General features: G+C 36.0%; 1 protein-coding gene across 1 annotated transcript; it reads right to left on the bottom strand.

Moving 5' to 3' along the window:
* Positions 1 to 2,488: 2,488 nt before the first annotated feature.
* LOC114164167 (probable metal-nicotianamine transporter YSL6) lies at positions 2,489 to 9,553 on the bottom strand. Its single transcript, XM_028048725.1, has 7 exons — positions 8,991 to 9,553; positions 7,844 to 8,016; positions 6,926 to 7,023; positions 6,578 to 6,715; positions 4,880 to 5,069; positions 4,222 to 4,354; positions 2,489 to 3,729 (listed from the first exon to the last, which is right to left on the bottom strand). Exons 1-7 carry the CDS (start codon positions 9,352 to 9,354, stop codon positions 2,795 to 2,797), a joined length of 2,031 nt encoding a protein of 676 aa, XP_027904526.1. The 5' UTR covers positions 9,355 to 9,553; the 3' UTR covers positions 2,489 to 2,794.
* Positions 9,554 to 26,316: the final 16,763 nt, after the last annotated feature.

The following is a 26,316-nucleotide window of genomic DNA, read 5'->3' as shown; positions in this document are numbered from 1 at the left end:
GTCTATCCTAGTGAAATTTGTTGTTTGTTGGGTCTATTATTCAACACACTATGTATCAGGTTGATATCGAACCATTAATTAATGTCTAGTTTCACTCTCAAGATATATATGACTCAGCGTGAGGTAATGTGTTTGAAGTCCCATGTCAACTAGCAATAAGGCTAATTTACAATAAATAAGTGGGTGCAAACCTCACCTCACAAGCCAGTTTTGTAAGGTTGAGTTAGGCGTAAAGTCCACTACTTAACACTTTTCAAAGTCATTTTTGGCTCAAATAAGGATTTTTTGCCAAGCCACTCTTGCCTCAATAAGTATTATTTTGGCTTCCAGCCAATCCTAGTTGACCCCGTTCAAGTGTTCTTTTCCTAAGCTACTTCTGGTTTAACTAAGTATTCTTTTGGCAATCCAAACCTAGCTTATAAAAAGATCAACAAATCATAGTTTCAACTTACTAAATAAAATAACGTCTTTCGACGTACACAATGGTTAGACTCTATCAACTAGTTTTCTAAAATGAACACAAATACTATTCTTACAAATCTTTTAGGTCACAGAAAAATTCAATAGAGTTTTGGCACTTACAAGATGACTGATCTAGTTTCTATCTTCTTCTTTTGAAAGAGTCTTTATATAGGCTTTAGAAGAGATGACTATTGTAAACTATTTTTTGTCGACCTTTAATGTAGAGCAACATTTAGTGTGTTCCATGTAGCGTTAAGTGCTCATTTCTTCTTTATGTAACTTTTTTTATAGTTGGCACTACTTATCTCCTTAGGTTGTTTAGTTTTACCTTCTCTAAATGATAAAAGTGCACACTATATTGGGCAAATAGCTTGGTCAAAGTTTATATGTTTTTGTCAAATAAAGTTGGCGAACATTTAAGCTTTAACTTAAATCCCAAGAGATATTTGAGTAGTTCTTTGAACTTAGGCATGAATCGACAAATGATGAGGACATTCTCTACATCTTTAGACCTAAGCTTTGGAACATTCTTCATAAGTTGTTAGCTTAAAATCTTAATTTGTACTTATCATCTAATGGATCTTCACTTAACTTATCAGATGAAGTGAAACTTGACATAGTGCTTTATCATTTGTCAGACTATGCACATGCACTCACGATTCGATTCAACGTTTGTCAAGACAATTGCTTCATGTTTTTCAAGCTCTTAACTTGTGTTTAAACACATAATAAAAACAATCAAGGTGTTTCATTTTTGTTCTAACAATATTGTTGCATATTACCACACAAGTATTATTTGGACCTTACTCATTCTTGATTAAAATCAATCCAAGTATTATTTAGAACTCAGCCACTCCTAGCTAAATAAACAAGTTTGTGAAAATGTGTGATCTAAAATATCATAAGGTATTCTCACTAAAATAGGATCGAAGTCCTTAGGTGTATACAAAGGATTGACATTCTTCAACTTTTATAGGCATAAAAGGATTTAAGTTTAGATTTCAACACTTTAGCATTTCAACAATTCACAATTTCTTCTCTTTTATCTTCTTAAAAAGATAATTTAAAAGAGTGTGGAAGAAATAGTTGTTGCAAATCCTTTTTTGTCCATTGAGTGCTTCAACACTCACGCCATTGTCATGTATTTGATCAAGTTAAAACATAGAGGTTCTTTAAATGCACATCATTCAATATTAAATGTTAATTTCCTCTAAAAAAACATGCTCACAATAGTTATTAGTCCTAGGTTAAATAATTTTTACTCAAATCAAAATAAAAGTAGAGACCATATGTGATAGATGGACTATAGTTGACATATGTTTGTGTCAAGATGATTGTTGATACAAAGCAACTTTAGCTCCCATCCCATAAAATCTTATATGTTGACATGTGCTTTAGTAGATCCTCTTGTTAGACTAAAGATACAAACATTCCATGTAACACAAAATAAACTTAACTTGAAGAATATTTTCACTAGGTACAAAGTTTAGATTAAAAGTGTGTACCTATAATGTGATGAAGACTTCGCTAATCAAATTAAACAAAGATTACAAGGTGTTGCATCATTTGTTAGACAAAACACGTGTATCTTATATACTTGTATTTTATATGATTTGTTGTTATAAAGCGCATTGTCTTAAAACCAAAATATATTCATGTTTTATACTTTTTTGTGAAAAACACTTCATCAAAACTAGGGTTGTTGAAGTTTACTCTGAAATTTACTCTAAAGAGTGTGAATTTGTATTAAACAACTTTATTGTTATATAAACATGAATGCCTGTGTACTGAATCTGAAGAGGTGTTATGTGCTTAGTGTTAAACTCAGGGGAAGTTTAGCAGACAACTTGGAGAACTTATGTGTACTTTGCTTGGAGAGACTTCTTTACCTGGAGAGATTTTGTCTCCCGAGCACCCTTCGTTTTCTATTTTAAATCGTAGACCTCTCCCTTTCCCTCTCACTAGTTTAAAACTTTTGCAGCACACAATAGCTTTTTAAATAATGAACACATTGACAATCTTACCATGCTTAACAACTCGTTCTTGGGTAAATACGAATAGTTATTACACTATCAATGCATTTTAAATAACTTACACACATTACTTTTGATTTAAGCTTTAAGGAAAAGAATGTGCAATAATACATAAATGCATGAAAAGGAAAATGGAGTGGAAGCACCCCTTAACCCTTTTTTTCCTGAGACAGTTCAGGGACTGAATGACATCCCTAAATATTTACGAATACACAGACATGGACAAACATAGAGGAAATGAAACTTAGAAATCCCCTATGGTGTCACAGACAGATATTTACAACCCAGAGTTGCTGATCTCAGCTACTTGCAGAAGGGCCGAAGTACATACAGATGGGAGGATCGATCCTCATTATAGAAAGGATAGCAGATGGAATTGTCCATATTCCATCACCACATATCAATCCAGAAGCAACTGCCCCAGCATAGTCCTCTGCATCCTTTCTATTCAACTTTTCCCATACAAACAGTATCACAGTTCCAACAAACATATCAACTGCAAAGTAAGCACCGATGTAGAAAGGAACTGCCATTGCCATTGGGATGGGTATGTACTGTGAGAATTTCTTGGGAGTTACATCCCTTACAAGATTGATAACCAGGGCAGCTGCAAAGAAACCGCCGCACATTTCCATGCAGTACTTTGGAAGCTCTGAGAATCCTTGAACACCAAGAATGGCCATTTCCCTGAATATAACGGCGTATGGTGCTTTGTAAGGGCCATCAGGTGAGCCAATATCAAAGGCAGTCCAGAACATCCAGAAAGTGAGAGGAGCGATCACACAACCCATGGCTGTTCCTATCAATTGGCTCACAAACATGGACTTTGCTGATGAGAAGGTAAGGTAACCGGTCTTGAAATCTTGCATGAGATCGGCAGCAGTTGAGACTATAGACATCATAACAGCACATGATGCCACACCTGCTATTACGCCACCATTTTGGCCCACTGCTGCCGCAATAATGAAAAGACCAATCTTTCCATAAGTGGATGCCAGGCTCCAGTCTGTGAGGCCAGTGCCGTAAGAGTTGCAGAAGGCAAGGGCAGGGGCAAGGATGTAAGAGCACAGAACCAAGTACCATTTGAGAGGAGGGAAAATCATTGGTATTGTTGCTATGGATATTGCAGCCAAGCCCACATATCCAGAAGCAGCGAACCAGGTGGGTATCCTGTCCTTCAAAAATACTTCATCCCTCATCTTTTCTACTGATTGCAGTTGAGAACTCTCATCATCTGAGAACATGGATAAGAAAATAATTAACTTTAATAGATTATATACACTTGCTGTCAGATACTGACCAAATAATCAAATAAAAATAAATTATTGTGATGGCTAATCTTTTGACTATGGATTGGAAAAAATTTAGTAGAACTCAAGGTTAACTTCAAATGCATACTCTTAATAGCACTAGTTTCAACTGGTGACACTGGGAATAGATCATCAAATGATTTTCAAAAGTTAATTAACTACATTCAGTTCCGTTGTTTTCCACAATGTAACCAGTTCTATATTATCCAAACATAGCCAAGTCGTCATACAGGTCAAGACTAAATGTCAGTACGAAAGTAACTTATAAAAGTATAAGATACTCCTGCATGACAAGTTGACAAAATCTACATGTCTGGCAAGAGAAATGACTAGGCAGATGCCAACATAACTTTGTTAAAAGAAAAAAGAAATCATACTTGTAAAAAATATAATGGAAAATATTTTACTGTACTCACCATTAACCTCAGTCACAACAGGAAGGGTGATCTGTTTGGAGCTTGCCCTCCACATCTCCCTAACCGTTATAATTATAATCTTTACCAGATTATAAATACCATCCCCTAAAATAAGGGCAATAGATATGAAGACCTGCAGAAAACATGATAAGTAAGAAAAAAGCTGTACAACAGAACTATAACACAATATGGCGCTTTTTGAGGCATTAAGCCTTGGGAAAACCCAAATAAAATTCAGGCCAGCTCAGTATGTTTTAGAGGGAATAAGACAAAACTATTTCAATTTCAAGTCAAAACAAGTACTATAGTTTACTGTACACAGCAAGATGAAAGTAGAATTTAAAATTTCAGAGTTGATAATGATCTAATATAGTTTACTACGTCATGTTATGCTATCGACTATTTTCTTTTGAAACTGAAAGTTAAGATATAAAGAAGGCAAATATCATGTATTACATTTGTATTTTAATTAATAAATAGTAGGTTGCTCATGCTTGGAACTCGAGTTATGAATAATCAAGACTTTCGAATGTCAATATCAAATTTACACTAGCAGCTTAGATGAAACATTAAGGCACTGTTTCCATCCGAAATCACAAGTACTGTTTGCGTAAAGTTTCCTTAGAGATGTCCTGCAAGTATATTGTCTTAGCCATACCTTGTATCCATAAAGGCCTTTGAAATCGTTGCTACCAAGGTCAGCTGGATACCAGTCCCCAGCATGCTCAGAGATAAAAGGCCACAGAAAGCCCCATGATATAATAGCTCCAAGGAGAACTGAACAATTTACTAGGTGAGGACAGATAAGACCACATCCAACATACGTTGGACTGAAGTCAAAGTAGAATCTGCATGAAAAGGATGCCATGTTAGTATCTGAACAATTAGCTGTATCCTCAGAACCCTATACATTCACTCTGCGGCACGGCAGTTAACAGTTAAGAATATAGCATGAATCAACTTATTTGATAATTATTACAAACTTTTGACATGCTGTTATTAATGAAAAAATAGTTGCTTCAAGCACCATGGCATCAGGAGGGGCAGTCCAAAAGTACAAACAACCACAAAGTAAAACCTGAACCAACTGCTTAATTAGGCTATTCTGGGGAGTTGTTGCCTCTTATGGTGGTACCATCAGCTGTTTAATAACAGAATCAGTAAAGGTGCCAGTCTTGTTTAATTGTATTCTTTCAATAAACAGACAATAGAGATCCTATGCCACCATTAACATTATGCACGTCAGTCATTTAATATCTGTGTTCTCTGTTACATTGTACCAGAGGCAGAATAATAAAACTCTAACCAGTTCTGGAAAAGAAAAACAAAATCACAGGGGGCCATGGCCAACCAATCGCAGCAAGACAGAACTAGAACTCTACAAACTAAAGGCTGAATTTCAAACCTAGAACACAATTTCATACCTCATTTCTTTTTATCATCCCATTTATTAAATAGTCTACAGACTAAGAATTCAATTACCCTTTCTCATTAATATTAAAATTATTTTTTACTTCTTAACCTGCAATCACTTTCTCTTTCTCACTCTCGTTCTGAATTCTACTTATTATCATGTTCCTATGCAAACCAGGGAGTTAACTGGTCTGATACAGGCTGGGGCATTATTAAAAGTGCGAGCGTCAGTGGAACTTTGGATCAGCCACTTTTCCTAAGTGTATCAGTACCACTCGCAATTATTCTCAGGAATTCATGTAGTTCCAGAATTTCAACTGACATGCTAGTAGTGGGATAGCTATGGGTTGAGTTTATCAAAAATAACTAGTTAAAGTTTTTGACATTACCCCATTAGTTTCTTAAGAATGTATTGGAATTCATAATTCATAATCATAACCATAATTCAGTTTTGGTATCTTCCCAGTACAAGAAATATACATCATGAGGGACCGTATCTTTCGTTATTTATCAAGTTCATTAAATTCTGATTATTAATAAAAAATAAAAATCCTAGCACTGGCTCGTGGATTTCTATTGGATCCACAAAGTTCCTGCCTGTAGGGTTGGTGCCTTAAGGCATAACTGAAATCATAAAATGATACAGTCACCAAATAAACACAAAAGTAGATTAATAGTTTAATACAGGCCTTTCAAAAAAAAATTACTCATTTCAGTATCATCTCTTAATCGCAACATATAACCTTAGACCCACATACAAGTTACTCTTGGACTATTTTAATAGCCAAGAACAGATGTTCCATAATTATGAGTACGAAATTAATTCTGTAAACTCATTAAACAGAGTATACTATTTTAATAGCCAAAAACAGATGTTCCATAATTATGAGTACGAAATTAATTCTGTAAAGTGAAGAGAAAACTAAAATATAAAGAGCCTTACGTGTTCCTAAACAGTGTCAAACCAAAGCTAGGGAAGTTGTCAAATCCACATGAATCGCCAATACCACTGAAGAACCACTTAAAGCAACTCCACACAAAACTTATGCTTAAATACTTCCCAAGCTGCCGAACTTGATTCCTGTGCAATTCTCATAGACAATAAATTAATAATATAGAAAACAAAGAAAATAGAAACAAAATAATAATTGGTTAAAAATGGGTTAACAGGTTTCAGCGATGCTTGGATTAATAAGCGAAAATATACAGCAATAATGTGCGTAACCTGTATCAGAGTGTAAGTTATAAAAATCTTCTGAGTGGTTAAATTAACATAATTTGTAAAGTATACCCTGCAAGTTCTGCTCCAGTTTTTGTATGGAAACTGTTAATTAGCATTGCTGTCGCTGTCCCACTGGGATATGTAAGCTTATAATCCAAGACCATAACCTAAAATTCCATTCACATAAATCAGTATACATTAGCAAAGGAAATGATGCATCAAATACGCAACAGATGGAAGTACAGAGGTTAGAGCCATACAAAGAACACAAAAGCCATAACCAAAATTTGAGCTCCTTGCAGTTCCACTCTTAATTTATTCACTTTCTCATTATAGATGTACAACTAAAGAGACGCCATTTGATTTTGTAGGAAACAATTTCAAAAGTCAAAGGCTTTAAAATAAATAATTCCTCTTTAAATAAACTTTTCCATTAAGGTTTTTTAACAACAGCCTTCTTTACATATCTATAAAAACTTTATTGCCCTCTCAACAGAGAAATTATTCACAACTTTGCCCCCAAAACAAAATTATTCATATATTTGCACCACAGATATGATTCCTTTAAAGTTTGTGCTTTCAGCCAAAGAAACAATATAGGATGGAAGCATTATTTTTAATATATGGGAAAATAATACATCTTCTAATATGCTTTTGTACAGTCTTCACGACAAATAAATAAGATTTTGCATTATAGAATGCCAAATATTCAGAAATGAATACAAACATGGAAGTTCACGAAGAAAGATGCATTCATCATATCATTAGCTAAAAAAAACCTATGGAACAATTGGAATAATGACTACCAGCTCAAAGTTTGACCACATTTAATAACTTGACTTTCCGGATTAAAAGAGACAAAAAGCACCCTCCTGCTTATCTCTCTTATTAAAATTTAATTTCCACAAGATAAAGAAGAAAAGGAACAAAGAAAGAAATAGAGTTCAAGTAAATGTAACACAATAACAACAAACCAAATAGATTTACCTTCCGAAGTGGCACAAGGCTAAAAAGTCCAAGGAAACTGACAACAAACATGAAACCCATCATCCAACCCAATCCTGGATTTTTAACATCTTCAGCTCTATTACCAGGGTAATCAGGGCCTATGAGTTCATATGTTCTCTGATCCATGGCAATCAAGGATGAACCAAACCCACCTGTCAACAACATCACAGTTTGCACGTTTATAGGGAAAAAATCTCACCAAAGTAAGAAGCAGCTCTCATGACCACCAGATTGCTTAACAAGAGTTAACAAGCAATCGTGTGTAACAAACAATGCTTTACCTTGTACAATTAAGAAAATAAACACATTTTAACATTCAGTCCCTATTTTATTTTTTCCCTTTGCTGAGAAAGACTTTATCAATGTTGATGGATTTGAACACAAATGAAATCTCGCTAGTTTATTATTATTCTTTTTGGTATGGAATAGATGTATATTCTATGTGAGTTAACCATGCTCGAGCAGGAAATTACCATAATGGGTGGTAAAACATTTCCTGTGAACTTATCGCAACTAGTGTGTCCCCAAATATCAAACTCAAGACTACTAGTTAGACTCAAAAAATCTCCTGCTAATTTATTATTATTCCAAGAAATATACGATAAAAATTAGAAACATACATAATATATTTTATAAATAAAGAAGGAAGTTAAGTTCCTACTCCATTATCAGTTAACCTTATCTCTTTTACAAAAACTCCCATAACCTCTAAGAACCTTCACAATACCAACAAACCACAGAACATTCTTATCAATCTGAAACGTATGTTCCAACAAAGCACCGACCATTTTTCAAAGAGTTGCGCAATTCTAAAGCGAATTCAACAGCAACAAACCACAGGAACATTCTTATCAATGATTTAAACTGCAGTTGGGTCGTAGTTTTTTGGCAAACTTTGACCTTGTCGCGGACCAATTTTTAAGCCAAGACCAGACAACTGAGTGAATGTTTAGATTCAGATTAGGAGAACTCAAAAGCACTTGTACTCTAAAACTAACAACTTTTTCCTTCTTCAACATGTGCATTGCAATTAGTTAGTGTACTAGAAATCACAAAAACTTCAATCAAAACATGGTCTTCAACCAAAACAAACAATTAAGGAATAAAGAAAGGGAGAGAGATATACCACTAAAGGCAAGGCCATAGCAAGCAACCACACACGTCTGAATAACAGTGTTCTCTTGTTTGGTGAAGGGTTTGGTGAAAAATCCCACCTTAGTCAAGAAACCGGTCCAGGTCTTGACAAAGAAAAACCCCAACAAACCAGCAGCCACGTTGAGGGAAGGGATGATTCCAACTGTGAGGTTGAGCTTGTGGGTGATGATGCAGAACAAGGCCCCCAACACAGCACTCACCACCAACCCTCTTATCGTGATTTGCTCCTTCCATTCTGGAACCTCCTCACGCAAATACTCCTCCTTCTCCTCGTTACCGTGAGGATTCACAAGCAGGGGCTCCGAAATATCCACTGAGGAGGTTTCTGTGCCCATCGTGCCCGAGAGTAACAAAGAGAGATTCGGGGTTTTTGGGTGGAATCAGAATAACCAGAAGACCAAATATGATATCAGTTGTTGTGGATTCAGATGAGATAAATGATTGGGTTAGGTTATGGGACTTAAAATGTATCTGGACATTGATTTTGACAGGGTTAGATTTTTTGTAAGCATTTATGTCTACTTCTGTTATTGTTTATGGGCATGCTACAGCGGGACACGCAACTCGATCGGGTTAATCTGGGGATTCCAACCTAACCTAACAACCTGTCATCACGTTGCTTGGATTTTTTTAGTTTAGCCAAGTTGCCTGGTATAAAACAAAATTGTTTTATTTCTCTTTTTTTAATTCCAAAAATGATTTTCGTTTTGATCTCTAAATATAACCTTTTATTTTATTTCTTAAAATTAAAAATATTAAATTTAATAAATTAAAATGAGATTCATTCGTCCTTCTGTCTTATCTTCAATGACGCCATTGTAGAATATATAAATCAAACAAAATGTTCTTAGCATGGTTTTGCAAATCTTAACAAAAAAAAGTATTAAAATAAATAATAAATAAAAACATCACAAAACCATTATCACAAACTAAAGAACAAAATAAGAATCAAGAAAAAAAAATAGAATTACCATAAACAACTAAAGAACAAAAATAAGAATCAAGAAGAGAAAATAAAATATGCACAAAACAAAAATAGAATATTAATAACTTTTAATTAGGTTTGTAAGTTTTATTATGAATAATTTCATCACTTTTAATGTTAATGCTCTAGGAATCTTTCTAGGATAGTCATATATGCTATCATGAGTAGTTGTGGATGCATCATCATTCTTTTTTTCATTTTGAAGAGAATTCGACCACGAATTTGTAAAACCTAAACTCAAAGAGGAAAGGTCACCCATATTAAAAGTATGACTCATGCTGTAACTAGAGAACAAATATAACTCATAGGCATTATTATTTATTCTCCTCACAACATGGAAAGGCTCATCCCTTTAAGGTGGAGTTTGGGCTTCCTTTGAGTTGGCTCCTGAAGTGAAGTCATACCCAATCACTCTCTTTGAAGGTGACCTCTTTCCTTCCTTTATTGACAAACCTTTGTTATTGCCCAACCTTCCTCTTTATGTTGTCCTTGAGTGCAACATGCAAGTCTTCGATCATTTAGCTTTCTCCATCCCATCTTGACAAGTTCATGCCTCATACGTGATGAGAAACTAGGGGAGGACCGTTTAAATATTCCGTTTAGGGAAGGATATTGACGCCACACTCAAGAAATGAGAATGTGAGTGAAGTGATAAGTAATGGGTATGATTGCCACAAGTTTCTCTCATAAGATCAATTATTAGCTTCTTATAACTTAGAACTCCAAAAGGTTATCATAAAGAGAAATCTCATTTTATGTCATATTCATATATATCTCAATATATTAAAGAGTGCATCCTTTTATAGAATGAATTAGGCAGACCTTGCGAATTCCACATTAATTCTCAATTAGTACTATTTAATACCTAGTAATATTGCATTTAATTCTTATTACATGAATCATTATTTCCCATATTTAATTAAAAGATAGAAATTACAATGAGAACTCAAAAGACCCTTTAAGATCATATCATTCCCTCCTTCTTCAAGTACATTCGTCCTTAAATGTCATGAGTATTCTTCTTCCAAGATAAACATATTACTCAGATCAAAGATTTTTATTGATGTTCCATTTCAAAACTACATTCCTTGCAAAAACAGTTGATTGATTAATACCAAATAATGTGTTGTTGTTGAGACATCACATAAAAAATCTCTTCCCCGTATTGTTGAATGGACAAAATAACAATATTTGCACAATCATTAAAGACATTATCTTTATTATCATTTTTTCTTCCTCTTTGTTGGTCACCTTTTTTTTCACTTATTTCTTCTTTTCTCTTTTCTTGTATATTTTTTCTTAAATATATTTTTCTTTCAACTCCTCGTTATTTTCTTTTACTCTCAACTCCTCCTCTTTATTTTCCTTTTTTGTCAACATGTCCTCTTTTTTCTCTTAACTTCTCTACAAATTCTTTCTCTCTCAACTCCTTTTCTTTAATTTTTTTCTCTTCAACAATTTTCTTTTCTATGTTTTTCTTTTTCTATATCTCTCTCTTTCAAAATGGTTGAAGCATGTATTTTCCAATATTCATCAGACATTTTCTCTTTATCTATATACCTTTTCTCATTCTTCTCTTTCCTTTTTTTTGTCCTTAAAATTTTCTTTCACTTTTCTCTCCATCTATGAGACAAACTCATCAACAAACAATTTGTGATAGACATTAACTTAAGGGACACTTTTAGAAATGGAGTACGTCCCTGAGTCTATATATTTGAACGACCTTATATTGACCCGACTCCACCTTCCTCACCCCATATGGATGAGTATAGTCTCGATCTACACAATCTGTGCCATTTGTCTCATCCGGTGGGACGTTAGGATCAAAAGGTTCAAAATGCAAAGCCTTATGGTGGATGTTATGGACTCACAATTTAAGAATTTCACAACAAAACTTGACAAATTCATGGACATTATGTGATGAATCCACCCCAAGGCCCAATCCATGGCCCATGTGTACATCAAGTCCAAGCCTAATCAAAGGCCTAATAACAAGAGGATACATGATTAGAGCATTAGAATAAATTTTATTTTTTGGGCCAAATGTTAGGTCATGCTTTGTAGAATAAAATGTCAAAGTCCTTTGTAATTAGCCTTCAAAATTGGACTAATCCAAGCCCAATTTGAAGCTTGGCCGAGAATGCTTGGAGGAAGCTAGATTGGTACGCAAGTTTCACATGGAGAGTGTGAGGGGAGACATGGCTCTTGATCCCTCACTCCTTTGCATCTCACGGCCACAAATTGAGCTTCTTCTCCAAGTTACATTTCTATTACATTTGATGTTGCATTTCATTTCATTTAGGCCAGCCATCCATCCTATGAATGGGGCCTTCTTACTCTTATATTTGATTACTTTTGAATGGTAATATGCTAGTTGTTGAGATCATTCCACCCTTATTACCTCAATAGTCACTTGCTAGACTAGTTTCTACTTTAAACACCTCTAGCCTCCTTCCCTAGAACGGACCTCTATTCTAGACTCCATCTCCACTTCATCTCCATTGCTTCAAGGGCCTTCAAAGCTTGACTTCACTCCTCCATTCCAGCTCCATTTCCGCTACAACCATGGACCTTTTCCTCTTCATTTTCGTGTTTCAAGGTCTATCAAGGGAGCGAGTAACTTTCATTTTAAGAAAAATATCTTGCATTTCAAAGCGGCAAGTGTTGCCATTGAGAAATGAAATGATATTTTGAGTAAGTGGAGATGATGCGTCTAAATGCAACTTTCTAGTTCTCTGAGAGTGACATATGGGAAGTGTTACTTGGCATGAACATATAGGAGGAAATTGTTATTGGAACAATGTTATGATTTTCTTTACACAAATCTGATGCATATTAAGCTTTTAATGGACCTACCCGTACATATGCATTGGAATAAGCTAGTTAAGATGATGATGGGGATTAATTGAGCCCCATGTCTGTGCCTTTATCTTATGTTTGCTTTATTTCAATCTTCAAACATTGTTATCATGTATTATTTTATTGTTTTTGCTAAATTGTTCACACATTGTTATTGCATTTGTATTTGATATATGTTTTTTATTCTTATTAATTTATTATTCTTCATGCATTGAATTTGAAGTTAATTCTTAATGGCATCATCATCATCACATAGAAGACAAAAAACTTGAAAGGATAAACATTTAGAGATGAACCTTCCTACATCGAAGAAGCCTACAATAGAATATGTATTACATCAAAGACGTTTCTTTAGTGATTATCATCAGATGGAACATTATGCACATGAATTTTATATAAGAAGAATTGTGGAACGGAAGATAATGAATTTTGAATCTTTTACCATATATGGTTTTTATTTCCATCATCACCTATTATTTCAAGGACTCTTTAGCTTCGTCGCACGGGATTGTCCATTCTATTCGGATCTCATAAAAGTCTTTTATTCAAATCTAAGGATTTTTACAAATGGATACCTACAAAGTAAGGTGAACAAGAAAAAAAATTAAACTAAAACTAGATGATTGGTTTAATTTTGCGCATCTAAAGTATTAGAGTCAAAAATTGTCGAGTACAAATTTACCAAAAGACCTCCTCTTTGACCACGTTAGTGCTTTGGCTTTTATGGTCATACCAGATATGCACGGTGAATGTCTCAAAACTGTTGGTTGTCTAAATGCAAATGACAAACTACTATATTATTCTATGGGGCATTTCTTGACACCAAGAATGGCTAATTTTTCAAAAGTTATGAAAAAAAAAAGACATTTTTATTATGTGGCTTTTGAAAAATAACATTTCCATAAATTGGATTCATCATATCATGCAACATATGCTTAAATGCAAGGGTAGTGAAACTCCTCTTCTATATGGTATTTTTATAACAAGAATCATGTAATATAATGGAGTAGACCTTTCTATAGAGGCTTGCATGACTATCGGCAAAAGACAACACTTTTCTACAAATAGGTTGAAAAAGTTGAATATTGTTAGTGTTAATGGTGTATGGAAGCACGATCATGCAATTCATGCTCCTAAAGCATAGGAAAAACTTGAAATTCCTTTGACTGACAACCCTGAAATTCAAATGCACGATTCTAATGGTGAATTTGAAGAACCTTCATTGAACTCAAATTCTCAAATTCTAAGTCAAATATGGGGTGGGGGTGCAAGACTTGCAAAATATAAATGAATTAATAGAAGGACATGTTCAATTAATAGAAGAAACTTTATCGAATTTGACTCTTGATATAAACCGACAGATGCTAGAAATGAGTTTCAATGTCTACCAAATTCTACACAAATTAGAGGACTAGTAGGATTCTAATGACATAGTTGTATCCTCTACTCTTTTCTCCATTACATTCTAAGAAATTTAATTATAGTTCATTATTTAATACAAAATGACAGTTTTTTATTGTCATTTTAACTTATGTGTGTTTCACTCAGATGGATTCAGTAAAAAGGTAGGCACTAAATGAAGCAAATGAACAAATAAGACAACAATCTACCATTCTTAACCGCCACCTTGCAACTATTGAACATATAAACAACATCCTTACGAAGAGAAACAACCTAAGTCGTGGAACCGCTACAGCTGAATATACAGGTGTTCAAATTTTTTATTTATTAAGGATAATGAACATTCCAAATCAAAACTTATTTAGAAGGTGCTATGATTTTCTTTCTTCACACCCATCCCTTACAAGACGTATAATGGGGATGCCAACACAATATCGTTTAAATAGGTTGCTTACTTATATGAATGAGGGGGATTCACTTTGATTCATCATAAATTTAATTCTCTCTTGTAATGTACGTACCTTATTTCATATTTCAACTATAGTTGCTAAATTTTGTGATGAAAAAATTAACGATTTTTTTTTCCACAAAGAATGTTGTTATATTATCTTGATAATTTTATTTAAATTAATGGCGATAATCATCACTAATAATTTTGCATAATTATAATAATAATATAAAAATATGACTTTTAAAATTGCGCTTACAAAAATAATTAATACCCCAAATTTCTAAATTGTTAATCAAAAAAATTTTCAATGACAAATATTTTGTATTTTTGTTATTTTTTATGAAAATAATATTTATTTTTAAATTTATTCTTTTAAATTTTTTTATAAAATAAATCTAACTCATCTAAATGTAATTTTAGATTACTTTCAACATCAAAGACAATTTGGTAATCTTGTCTTTCTTTCAATTAAACTTAATTTCTATTGTATCACATCAATCAAATCACTCAAAAACTTATTTTTGATTTTTTTCTCTTTGAGAAGATTCCAGTTCCTTGGGAACTTTTCATAGCATGTGTCTAACAACCAACAAGTCTCATTCACTTACTTTGATTTCATCTTCACTTGAAGAGGAAGATGAGCGAGAGGAGGATTCTCTATAAGGGAAAGGCGAAGAAGGGTGTTCACTTTCAACCTCTCCTTTTTCATTTAGGGTCATAGCTCTCTTGTTAAGACAATTAGAAGTTATGTGTTCATACCCTAAACACATGAAACACTTAATGGAGCTTAACCTTTGTGCATTGGAAGAGATAGGAGTGGCACTTGAAGTTCTAGGCAAATTGACCCTATGTGGTGGCTCTAAGAGAGACTTGGAAGGTGTTTTATCATGTTTCTCATTTTCCTTTCCCTTTTATGAACTAGTATAGTAGTCATTATATGAGCCACTCCTTTTCACCCCATCTTTTCTTTTCAATTGAAGAGTATTCATATAACTCTACCACATCATGTATATCTCTCTTAAGCCCCTAACAACCCTAGCTACCTTGGCTTTATCACTTTCATCATGCAAACCCGCCTTGAGTAGCAAAGACTCAAGCAACTTTGAATAATTATTCACATACATTGATCTTTATTGAAGCCTTTGGAGCTTCAAAAGAATTTTCCTCCTATAATAGGAGGTCACAAATCTAGCATGAATATGTCCCATAATGTCCATCCAAGAAACCGTAGGTGGCCCTCAGTAAGAGTTCATACAAAGTTGATGCCATTGATAAGTCCCTTATCTCTAGAGTTTTTCTTAGCTATTTATGTTGTTTGAGGCAGTTTTAAGTTGTTAACTAGGAGTAATTAGCTTAGAATTAGTTTAGTTAGTTTTTTAGTCTAGTTTTATAAAAATAGCTTAATAAGGTATTTTTAAAGCATTTTTAGTGTAAGCCCTAGAAGTACTCTTAGAATAGTCCAGTGACATATAGTTATGCCCAGATGATAGAATTATATGTAGGTTTGTAGCATTTGAGTTCAAGTAGATAGACTTAGGAGTAACCATAATGATAAAGTATGTGGCCTAATTTAAGTGTCATTAGGAAGAATCTTGGTTTAACTAACATTAATTTGAGCTTTGAAAGTATAATGTAGCTAAAAGGTTCAAGGACAACATTGTGGTGGTCATTGAAGGCCACTAGAGAATCCAAATCAGCCAAGCCTCATGAAATTTATGCAAAGTGGACTTTTCCATGAGAGTTGACCAGAGGGTTGACTTAAAGTTGACTTTTTTTCATTTAATCTCCAATGGACATGGCACATGTAGGGAAAGCTTGAGGGTACTCAACTATACTTGTGCTAACCTTGAAATTGCAAAGAATTAATCAAGAGATGCATAGAAATTCTAATTTTTGCTTGTTTGGTTAATTAATGTAGATTTAGAGTGTAGCATAACTTTGGTGATCCTAACTCTTTTCTTTAGTTATGAGTGCAGGATGGAGTGTATGATGAGCTACTGGAAGTGACTTTAGTCAAAGGAAGGTTGCTGAGTTGAAGGAACAATGGCTACCATGAGGGATGCATATGAAGGAGTTGAATCAAAAGCTAAGGATGAGTTGTCACAACTAGCTGGTTGTATTACTTGCTATAGGAGAATGGACACAATGACACAACATGGTTGACCTGCTCCAATTAGTGTCTGCAATGGAAAACCTACCACTCAGGTTATTAGATAGTTGGTTAATCTATTAGGAGGTAGTTTAGTTTTGGTTTTAGGAATTTTTTGCAGTAGTTGCAACTAGTAATAGGCAGTTTCAAGTTTCAAATTCTGAAAACTGATATATTGGTTAGATCATTATGCTACAAAAAAGAACCATCCATCCACATGAGACACATCCATACACTACTTCCACAACACACAAAAGCACCATTCTTCTCCATGTTTCTCTACATTTTTTTTTCATTCCTTGGAGTTCTTGAAATTGTTGATCACACGACGAGCTTCAACATCAAGGATTCCTCAGTTTCTATGTGGTTTTCATTCCATTTTCACCATTTGAACTTGTTGTAAGTATGTGCATATTCAATGAATTCATATTTTCTCTGTTTTCACTGTTCATTCTTCATGTATTTTTTGTTCTTCATGGTTGAACCTTGTGATTGAGTTTAATTGTTGATTCTTAATATCTCGATTCAATACTAGACTCAATTTGTAAATGAACTGAGTTCCAAATGATGAACAGTCATCTACACCAATTTGAGGTCTTTTGATGAAGAGAAAAAGATAATCAATCAATTGAAACCATGACTAATGTTCATGCCACTATTTCCTCCATTTTATGCAAACACACTCAAGAATCATTTGAAGTTAAGTTTTCTCTCCTAGGATTGATCCTTGGTTTGTCACTACACAACATTAGTTAGTGAGAAAATCAAGTTTTTACTAAATCTGAAGCGACTATAAGGTTTATCAAATGACAAACTTGATTCTACCACCACTAGATCAACTTGTTCTTGATCCCCTACATGGCGTACATTGAAAATTTTATCTACTATGGTTTCCCAATTAAAGTACATATCGAGATCATTATCTCCATGAAACTTAGGTATCTTTATCAATGATGATGGCTTTCTTGGGGAATAATGTTGCCTTCTTTCTCTTCCATGGTGCCTCCTACGTCCCATGCCACAAGACTCTTCCTAAGAGGGGCTTCTCCTCCTTATAGTATTTCTTTCTTGCTATTCCACTTCAAGTTTTTGGATGGTGTCTATTTAGTATCTTTCATTGTCTCTTATTGACAAATCCATCCTCTTTCTAGACAACTCCATCTCCTTAAAGAGCTCCACCAAAATCGATTCCTTGTCATGTTGTTTAATCAAAGCTTCACCTTGGCTAGGGGTGTATTTGATGGGTGATTTATCTTCAATAATTTCTTCCAAATTGATTTTGCTTACAACCAAAAAGCTCAAAATCGAGACACAAAAACAAAAAAATAATTTAGTTAATGATAAAGTCGAGACCAATATGCACCAAAAATAATAGCTCTAATGTGTTTGGGTTCCCTCACAACATGCAAAAGGGCTAGGCTATCACTCAAGTTCTACTAAAAGGGTGTAAGCTTCTCTAAGTCTTAAAATCAATGAGACTAGCAAGCACAAGTGAAAGGGTATTCACGACAAACACACTAAAGAGGTTCAAGAAAAGAAAACTTCAAATGAAAAAGCTCAAGAACCTAAAGACAAGAAAGAAAAGTACAAAAATAAGGAAAGCTAAATTCTAAAAAAGGGAAAAATATGTGACAAAAATAGCAAGAATAATAACACAAACAAAGCTTGATAGAAAGACTATATGCAAAGTATTTTGATTGTGCACTCATAAAGACCAATGAACATGCATATACCAAAGAAGACTTGGTCCAATTAGTAATGAAACCAATTTCCACACACATCAAACACTCAATTTCATGCAAGCTAGAATCATACCACTCCACATTTTTCTTATTTTTTAGTTCAAAGAGAAAAAATAGCTCTCTACTTGTGTGTTTTAGAGCTGGATTTTTTTTGTTTTGTTTTGAGATTCTAGCTAAGCACAATTTCAAGAAAGGTGTCTATATCTATTTGAAAACTTAGCTAGTAGTTTTAGGTCAATTAATCAATTCAAAGGCATATACACATAAACTAGTCACTTGATCATGCATTTTCAACTACTTGGGTAACAAGAAAAGAAAACTTCTACTTGGCATATGGCATATGACTCAAAACAAAGGATAACCAAATTTAAAGACTCTTAAGACACAAAAACTTGAAGTGAATATGTGACACATAGAAGAAGCATTCAGTCATGTCATAAACAAAGCAAGAAAACATGTTGTCAACTTGGAAACACATCAAACATGTAGATGATGTGATTGTGATACTCTAACCTCAAAGCCAAGTATAAAATGAGCTAATACCAATCTTTTCCCATGTTGATCGAGAACTCCACCAAGAAAATAAGAAAACACAATTGAAAGTTAACATAATAAAACACCACACTTCAAGATAACCTAGGAATTATATACCAAATGATAAACACCCATTTTCATTTTTAGAATTATATGGTGTTATAGTGATTAAGCAAGGTCAAGGAAGATCCCCACTAGACATTAAGACAACCAAGATTATCTAGATGTGAAGATTCACTCCTAAGGGCTCTAGAGAATAAGAGAGTTCAATTAATGGAAATCAAAATCAGGAACACACAAAAATTGTACAAGTTGATTTATGAATGGAACATTGATGCACAACACATGCTCGACAAAATAGCAATCAACAGTAGAATTTGAATGGAAAGAGGAACTTATGTGGTTGAAGACTTTAATTTTGAACTAGAAGATGAAGGATACGAGTGGATGATGCTTGGAATGGAATGTTTCCACACCACTTTAGAGATGCTCAAAGATGAGTAAGGGTTGAGTTGCCACTTGAAGCTCACACTCCAGATGAGACTCACGATTAAGAGAGAACAATTCACTCTCAATTTCTACAAAGTTTCTTTTCTATTAAAATCCAAATTTGATTATGATACAAGTGATGTCTCATATTTATAGGAAGAGAGGTTGTTGCCTAATCATAAACTAATGCCCTACGTAACTAGGATTAAAATAAGAGTATATGATAAGTTATCTACTAATGAAGCGTGCAAAAGAAGCCAACATGTTCTCCAAGTTTTAGTTGCCTCAAGTTCAGATGTTATAGTTATTATTCTCCTCAAGTTTTGGCTAAATTCATGTTCACACATTTTTCGCTATGCTTACACTCTGCTTCACTAGGTGCCTATGTGTGCACAATAAGTGAATAAATTGCCTTTATACATGCTCTTGATCACCCTCCTTTGGTCCTCAATCAAGGGCTCACAACTTCCTCTATTCCATGGATTGATTTGAGATCTCATAAAAAAGAAATGTAAATGTGAATTGAAAGTGCAAATACGTAACCAAAAGAGGAGAAAATAGAAAAAATTATGGAAGACATGAAAGGGGAGAGGTATTCAAGATGAACCACGACACTTAGTGTGACACCCCGACTACTATATTAAATAATTATTATTTGATAAAAAGATGGAATTTTTTTTTGTACAATAAGATTTTCCTTGAGAGGATACTAACAATAACATAACTTCATATCCATATATATATATATATATATATATATATATATATATATATATATATATCAATAATTTACATCTCTATAATTGTTCATGAAATATTACAAAAATATGTATTTGTATAATATTAAGAGTTTTGCATCAAAATAGAAGATTATCTATATTTTTAATATCTCCTTAAGATATTAATATAAATTATCCACGAGTCAATCTTTAGAAGATCCATCAATAATATCTCGAACAACTCTCATTGAGCAAGTTCCCCTTCTACTCATGCAACAGGTATATATGAATGAAAAATATGAAAAGAGTGAGATCTTTATAAGTCTTAAATATCAATCTTAATAAACTCAACAACCAATATAGACACTGAGGTCCTAGAATTAGACCTACAACCACAAAACTATATCTCGTTATACCAGACATATGGATCCATATTCCACTTCTAAGGATCCATTATGAACATCAAAAGTTACTTTGGCAAGTGATTAGGTAGTTAAGTTTTTCTCATAAAACATTGGCACAAACATAATTATTTCTTTCTCAAGAATATTAGTCATTTATTGGTCCATAAAAGAGATATATACTCACTACCTAACATTGGTGATGCTGAGCAGGTATCGGATAATGCCAAGTTTGGCCTATGAATATCCTAGTCCAGAGCACCATTCTGAACTATCCTGGTATTCATCTACTTGGTAAAACTTCCTAAACTCCACCATGGTTCCTGCCTTTCATCCTACAATGTACCAAACTATTACTTCCCAAATACAAACACTTTGACAATGGTTTGATCTCAACTTATTGAAACCAGACTTAACCCTTTCTTAACTTACATACTCTTGGACATTTTCAAAGGTCATAAAATATGATGACTATCAAATTATGTCATTGTATAAACTATACACAAAGAATATAAAATAACAATAAAATGTACATGTAATTTTCTTCTATCCAAGCTCACTGAATAAAATAATATTTACTTTTACTCCTTTTTTTAACTTTTATTGAATTCTAATATAATTACAAAATAATAATCAAAGCAAGAACTTTAAACAAATAACTAGATAAGGATTAGAATGTTATAAATAATTATAATAAGAAAAATATAAATTAAACAAGACCAATGTGTAACTGAAGATAAATTAAATGAAATAAATAAAAAGGATCAGTTCATAACTGAAAATAAATAAAATAAATAAATAAATAGGACCAGTGCATAACTAGAAATAAATTAAAATAAAATAAATAAACGGGACCAGTACATAACTAGAGATAAATTAAATAAAATAAATAAACAAGACCAGTACATAATAGGAGATAAATTCAATAAAATAAATAATCAGGACCAATGCATAACTAGAGATAAATTAAATAAATATAATAGGATAATAAATGAAAATAATTGAAATGAAAGTAAATAAAATAATATTGATTCAAAATAAATAAAGATTAATATAACACTCATGAGTTTATCAAGATTAATATAAAAATAACTTAATCTTACCCCCTTACCTTATTGATTGAATGACACACTAATAATATTTGAAGTGGACTAGAATCCCTTCCGATCTTTGACGGTAAACTTTCTCTCTCTATTTTCTCTTTCTCTCTCTCTTCTTTCTCTCTCTCCTTTTTTTCCTTCTCCCTCTTTCTCACGTAACTTATTCCCTTCACTTCATTTCATCTCCATATATATATATATATATATATATATATATATATATATATATATATATATATATATATATATATAAGTCGTACATGTGCTAATTTTTCCAAATCATCATTACTTCCATTAATGAAGACATAATATTTATCATTTTAGGTTATCCTCTCCTTTTCCTTTTTCTTTTTTCTATTTTTCTTCTTATTATTCTCTCTCCTTATCTTCTTATATCTTTATAAGGTTCTTCATTTTTTTTAATACATTCACCTATTTAATAACATTTTAACTAATATATTTTTACCTGATATTTTTTTAATATATATATATATATATATATATATATATATATATATATATATATATATATATATATATATATATATATATATATATATATATATTGTACCATACCTAACCAAACTCAACCAAGTAAAAAGTGTGCATATCAAGACAGCCAAGTATCCAGCCTAGGTCGGCTTAGCCTAACCTACATCAACGTAAGCCATCAAGACAAATAGCCGGCCTAGACCGACTACTCCAGCATATCCGCTAAGTTTAGAACCTAGGCCGACCACTCTAATGAACTCAACATAATGGAGACATCCACGTCCAATAAACCTTAAGGGCCTGGGTTTGGGCCCTGGCCCACTCACAAGCCCTACCTAGAGCCCAAGTCAAGGCCCAGCCCATGAAATGGTCAAACGTCATTAATGCTCTATAAATACACGTGGACCCCATCATTTAAAGGTACGCATTCATTAATCCCTAATTTGACTCTCTGAGAGCTTTGACTTACTTGAGCTTCGGAGATTCTTCTGCAGGTAACCCCCCCTGGGTCCAAGCTGACATGTATCGACCGGGAAGAGGCCAACTGAAGAGATAGCGGACTACATGGTAAGGTGACGCTCGTGTCTAACCTCTTATTTGTTCTCTGTAGGAACAATTGGCGCCCACCGTGGGGCACGAGACGAGCACCTTTAGTACCCGTTTTTCTCCGACGATGATTTCTACCCGTAGCAAAGCTGGAGCTAACAAGCAAGTGGACGCTGGTCCCTCTGGACCTTCTGGCATCACCCTTGACTTGGCCGCCATCCTAGACGGTCAGGTAAAGATGCAACAAGAGCTCACAAACTTGAAGAAGCGCATCGTTGAGGAAATGGAAGCGCTAAAACAAGAGAACTCCCGCCTCAGGAGAAAGATCGAGGCAGACGCCAACCTGAAGGGAAAAGCCAAAGAAACCTCTGAAGCTGTGAAGTCTCCGACCTTCCAGCCTACAGAGGAAGAAAGTGAATACAATCCCACCCCCCACACCTTCACCACCACCCAACAAACACCCCCTGCCTCCACACATCCCCATCACCTTCCATCCGGTCACCCAGGCCTCACAGCACCCTCAACCACCCACGCTCCCCATAACATACCCCTGCTCTCCACACCACATACATTCCACCCTACAACCCACAATATCTTCCCACAACCCACATCCCTCCTCATAACATCACATCCACCTTTCCTGCTATGATCAACCACCCACCCCCACCCCACATTCCCCCCCTCACCAGCCCAGACGCCGCCACCCGTTTACCGATTTTATCGCTAACACCCCTCTCCCGGCCCAGTGGGAACCCTTCAACCTCGATCGCTACACGGGAGAAACCGACCCCGACGAACATCTGAAAGTCTACATCACCCACGTTGCCCTAAACACATCCCAAGACGCAGTCTTCTACAAAGCTTTCCCCACCACCCTCAAAGGCCCCGCCCTAGAATGGTTTACCACCCTCCCACCCTACTCCATTGATAACTTCGACACCCTTTCCCACATGTTTTCCACACATTTCGCCGGCAGCCGCCCACATCAAACCACCACCATATCCCTACTGGGTATCAGACAGGAACCCAATGAACCACTTAGAACATTCATTGATCGCTTCAGTAAAGCCGCACTTCATACACCACACCTCAACCAGGAAATGATACTTCAATGTATGACCCTCACCCTACAACCCGGCCCTTTCGCCAACAACGTCTACCTCCACCCACCCACCTCCATGCACGAACTCAAGCTGCGCGCAGCTGACTACGTTCGCATGGAAGAAATGCAAACTCTTCACACTAAATTCTGTAACGACTACGCCGCCAACACCTCCAACACCACCTCCAATCCCACCCCACAGCCTCACCCGCGCCCTGACACCCGCCCACGCGAACCCCGCCAACCCCGCTTCACCAGATACGCTCCACTCACAGTAGCCCGCTCCCGCATCCTAGACGAGGCCCTCCAAGCTGACCTCCTCCCCCCACCACGAAAGACAACCACCCCTCCTAACGCCGACATGACCAAGTATTGTCGGTACCATCGCAACCACGGTCACACTACAGAAGAGTGCAAAGCGCTCCAGGATAAGATCGAAGAACTGGTACGCGCCGACCACTTTCGCCGCTTCATCCGTAGGGATGACCATTCCTTCTCCCGATCCCGCCACCCTCCACGACATGACCACAGACGACAACCAAACAACGCCCACCAAAATAACCCCACCCAACCCAACAACCAACAACCAGAGCCCGCCCACACCAACATTACCCATGCCGACCCCCCCTTACGAGGCACCATTAACACCATCTCTAGTGGCTTCGCAAGCGGAGGCTCCACCTCGTCCGCCAGAAAGAAACACCTCCGCCACATACAATCCATCAACCACATCACTCAATCCCATCACAGACGACGTATGCCCCCCATCGTATTCACAAACGACGACTTCTGCGGCCTCGACCACCAGCAGGACGACCCCATGGTCATCACAGTTGAAATCGAAAATTATGCCGTTAAGAAAGTCCTTGTGGATCAAGGCAGCTCAGTTGACATCCTCTACTGGGCCACCTACCAAAAGTTACAACTTCCTGACACCGCCATGATACCATATGATGAGCCCATATACGGTTTTTCCGGCGAACAAGTATACACCCGGGGCTACATAGACCTCCATACCGTCTTTCGGGAAGGAACCCAAACCAAAACCATCCCAATCCGCTTCCTTGTAGTCGATGCGCCCACATCTTACAACATACTCCTGGGCCGTTCCTCCCTCAATACCCTTGGTGCAGTCGTCTCTACCCCTCACTTGGCCATGAAGTTCCCAGCACCATCCGGCGATATCCTGACCATCCACTGTGACCAACGCCTGGCACGCGAGTGCTACATGGCAAGCTTAAGACCGCAACTCCCAATCCAACAAACAAACCACATCGATCGGCCACCTAATTCCCCCATAGCCCTATCCGGCGAGGACCTTGACCCCAGAATAGGCCGGGATGCCCGCCTCGAACCAGTCGAGGACACTACTCCCCTGGAACTCCCCAATGGCCATTCCATTAACTTGGGCACCGGTTTGAACTCTGATGAGCGTGCCACAATCACACCCATTCTCACCAATAACACGGATCTTTTCGCCTGGTCAGCCGCCGACCTCCCTGGGGTAGACCCCAAGGTCGCATCCCACAAGCTCTCCATATACAAAGAAGCCCGCTACGTATCCCAGAAAAAACGCAAACTTGGGGAAGAACGCAGACAAGCAGCCAAAGCAGAGGCCGAGAAGTTACTGAACGCAGGGTTCATAGAAGAAGCACAATACACCACCTGGCTTTCTAACGTTGTCTTGGTGAAGAAAGCCAATGGCAAATGGCGGATGTGCGTGGACTACACAGACCTGAATAAGGCATGCCCTCGCGACGCTTACCCCCTACCCAACATCGACCGACTCGTAGACGGCGCGACAGGAAACAAAGTGCTTAGCTTTTTAGATGCATACTCAGGTTATAACCAAATACCCATGGCCACAGCAGATATGCACAAGACCGCCTTCATCACCGATGACGCCAACTACTTCTATAGAGTCATGCCCTTTGGCCTTAAAAACGCTGGGGCAACTTACCAGCGGCTAATGGACAAAGTCTTCAGCCATCTGACAAGACACTGTGTCGAAGTCTACGTCGATGACATGGTCGTCAAGTCCCCAAGCCATCATCAACACGCTAAAGATTTAGAGGCAGTATTCTCCGCCCTGCGCCAGTATAATCTCCGCCTAAATCCCGACAAATGTGTATTCGGTGTCGACCGGGGTAAATTCCTTGGTTTCATGTTAACCCAGCGCGGCATAGAAGTTAACCCCAAAAAATGCAGGGCCATCATCGAAATGCGCAGCCCCACCACTGTCAAGGAAGTCCAACGACTAATTGGCCGCCTCACGGCCATTTCTCGCTTCCTACCAAAACTAGCAGAACAAACTCAACCCATAATCC

This window comes from Vigna unguiculata, chromosome 1 (assembly GCF_004118075.2).
Source record: "Vigna unguiculata cultivar IT97K-499-35 chromosome 1, ASM411807v1, whole genome shotgun sequence".
Taxonomy (NCBI): domain Eukaryota; kingdom Viridiplantae; phylum Streptophyta; class Magnoliopsida; order Fabales; family Fabaceae; genus Vigna; species Vigna unguiculata.
The sequence above is the reverse complement of the archived record's forward strand: the minus strand, read 5'-3'. Positions and strand labels throughout refer to the sequence as shown.

Coding starts and splice junctions, on each gene's coding strand:
- LOC114164167 (XM_028048725.1), bottom strand. CDS start 9,354: ATGGGCACAGAAACCTCCTCAGTGGATATTTCGGAGCCCCTGCTTGTG. Junction 7,024..7,843: donor GCCTTGTGCCACTTCGGAAG/GTAAATCTATTT, acceptor ATGGAATTTTAG/GTTATGGTCTTGGATTATAA. Junction 5,070..6,577: donor TTGACACTGTTTAGGAACAC/GTAAGGCTCTTT, acceptor CTTTTCATGCAG/ATTCTACTTTGACTTCAGTC.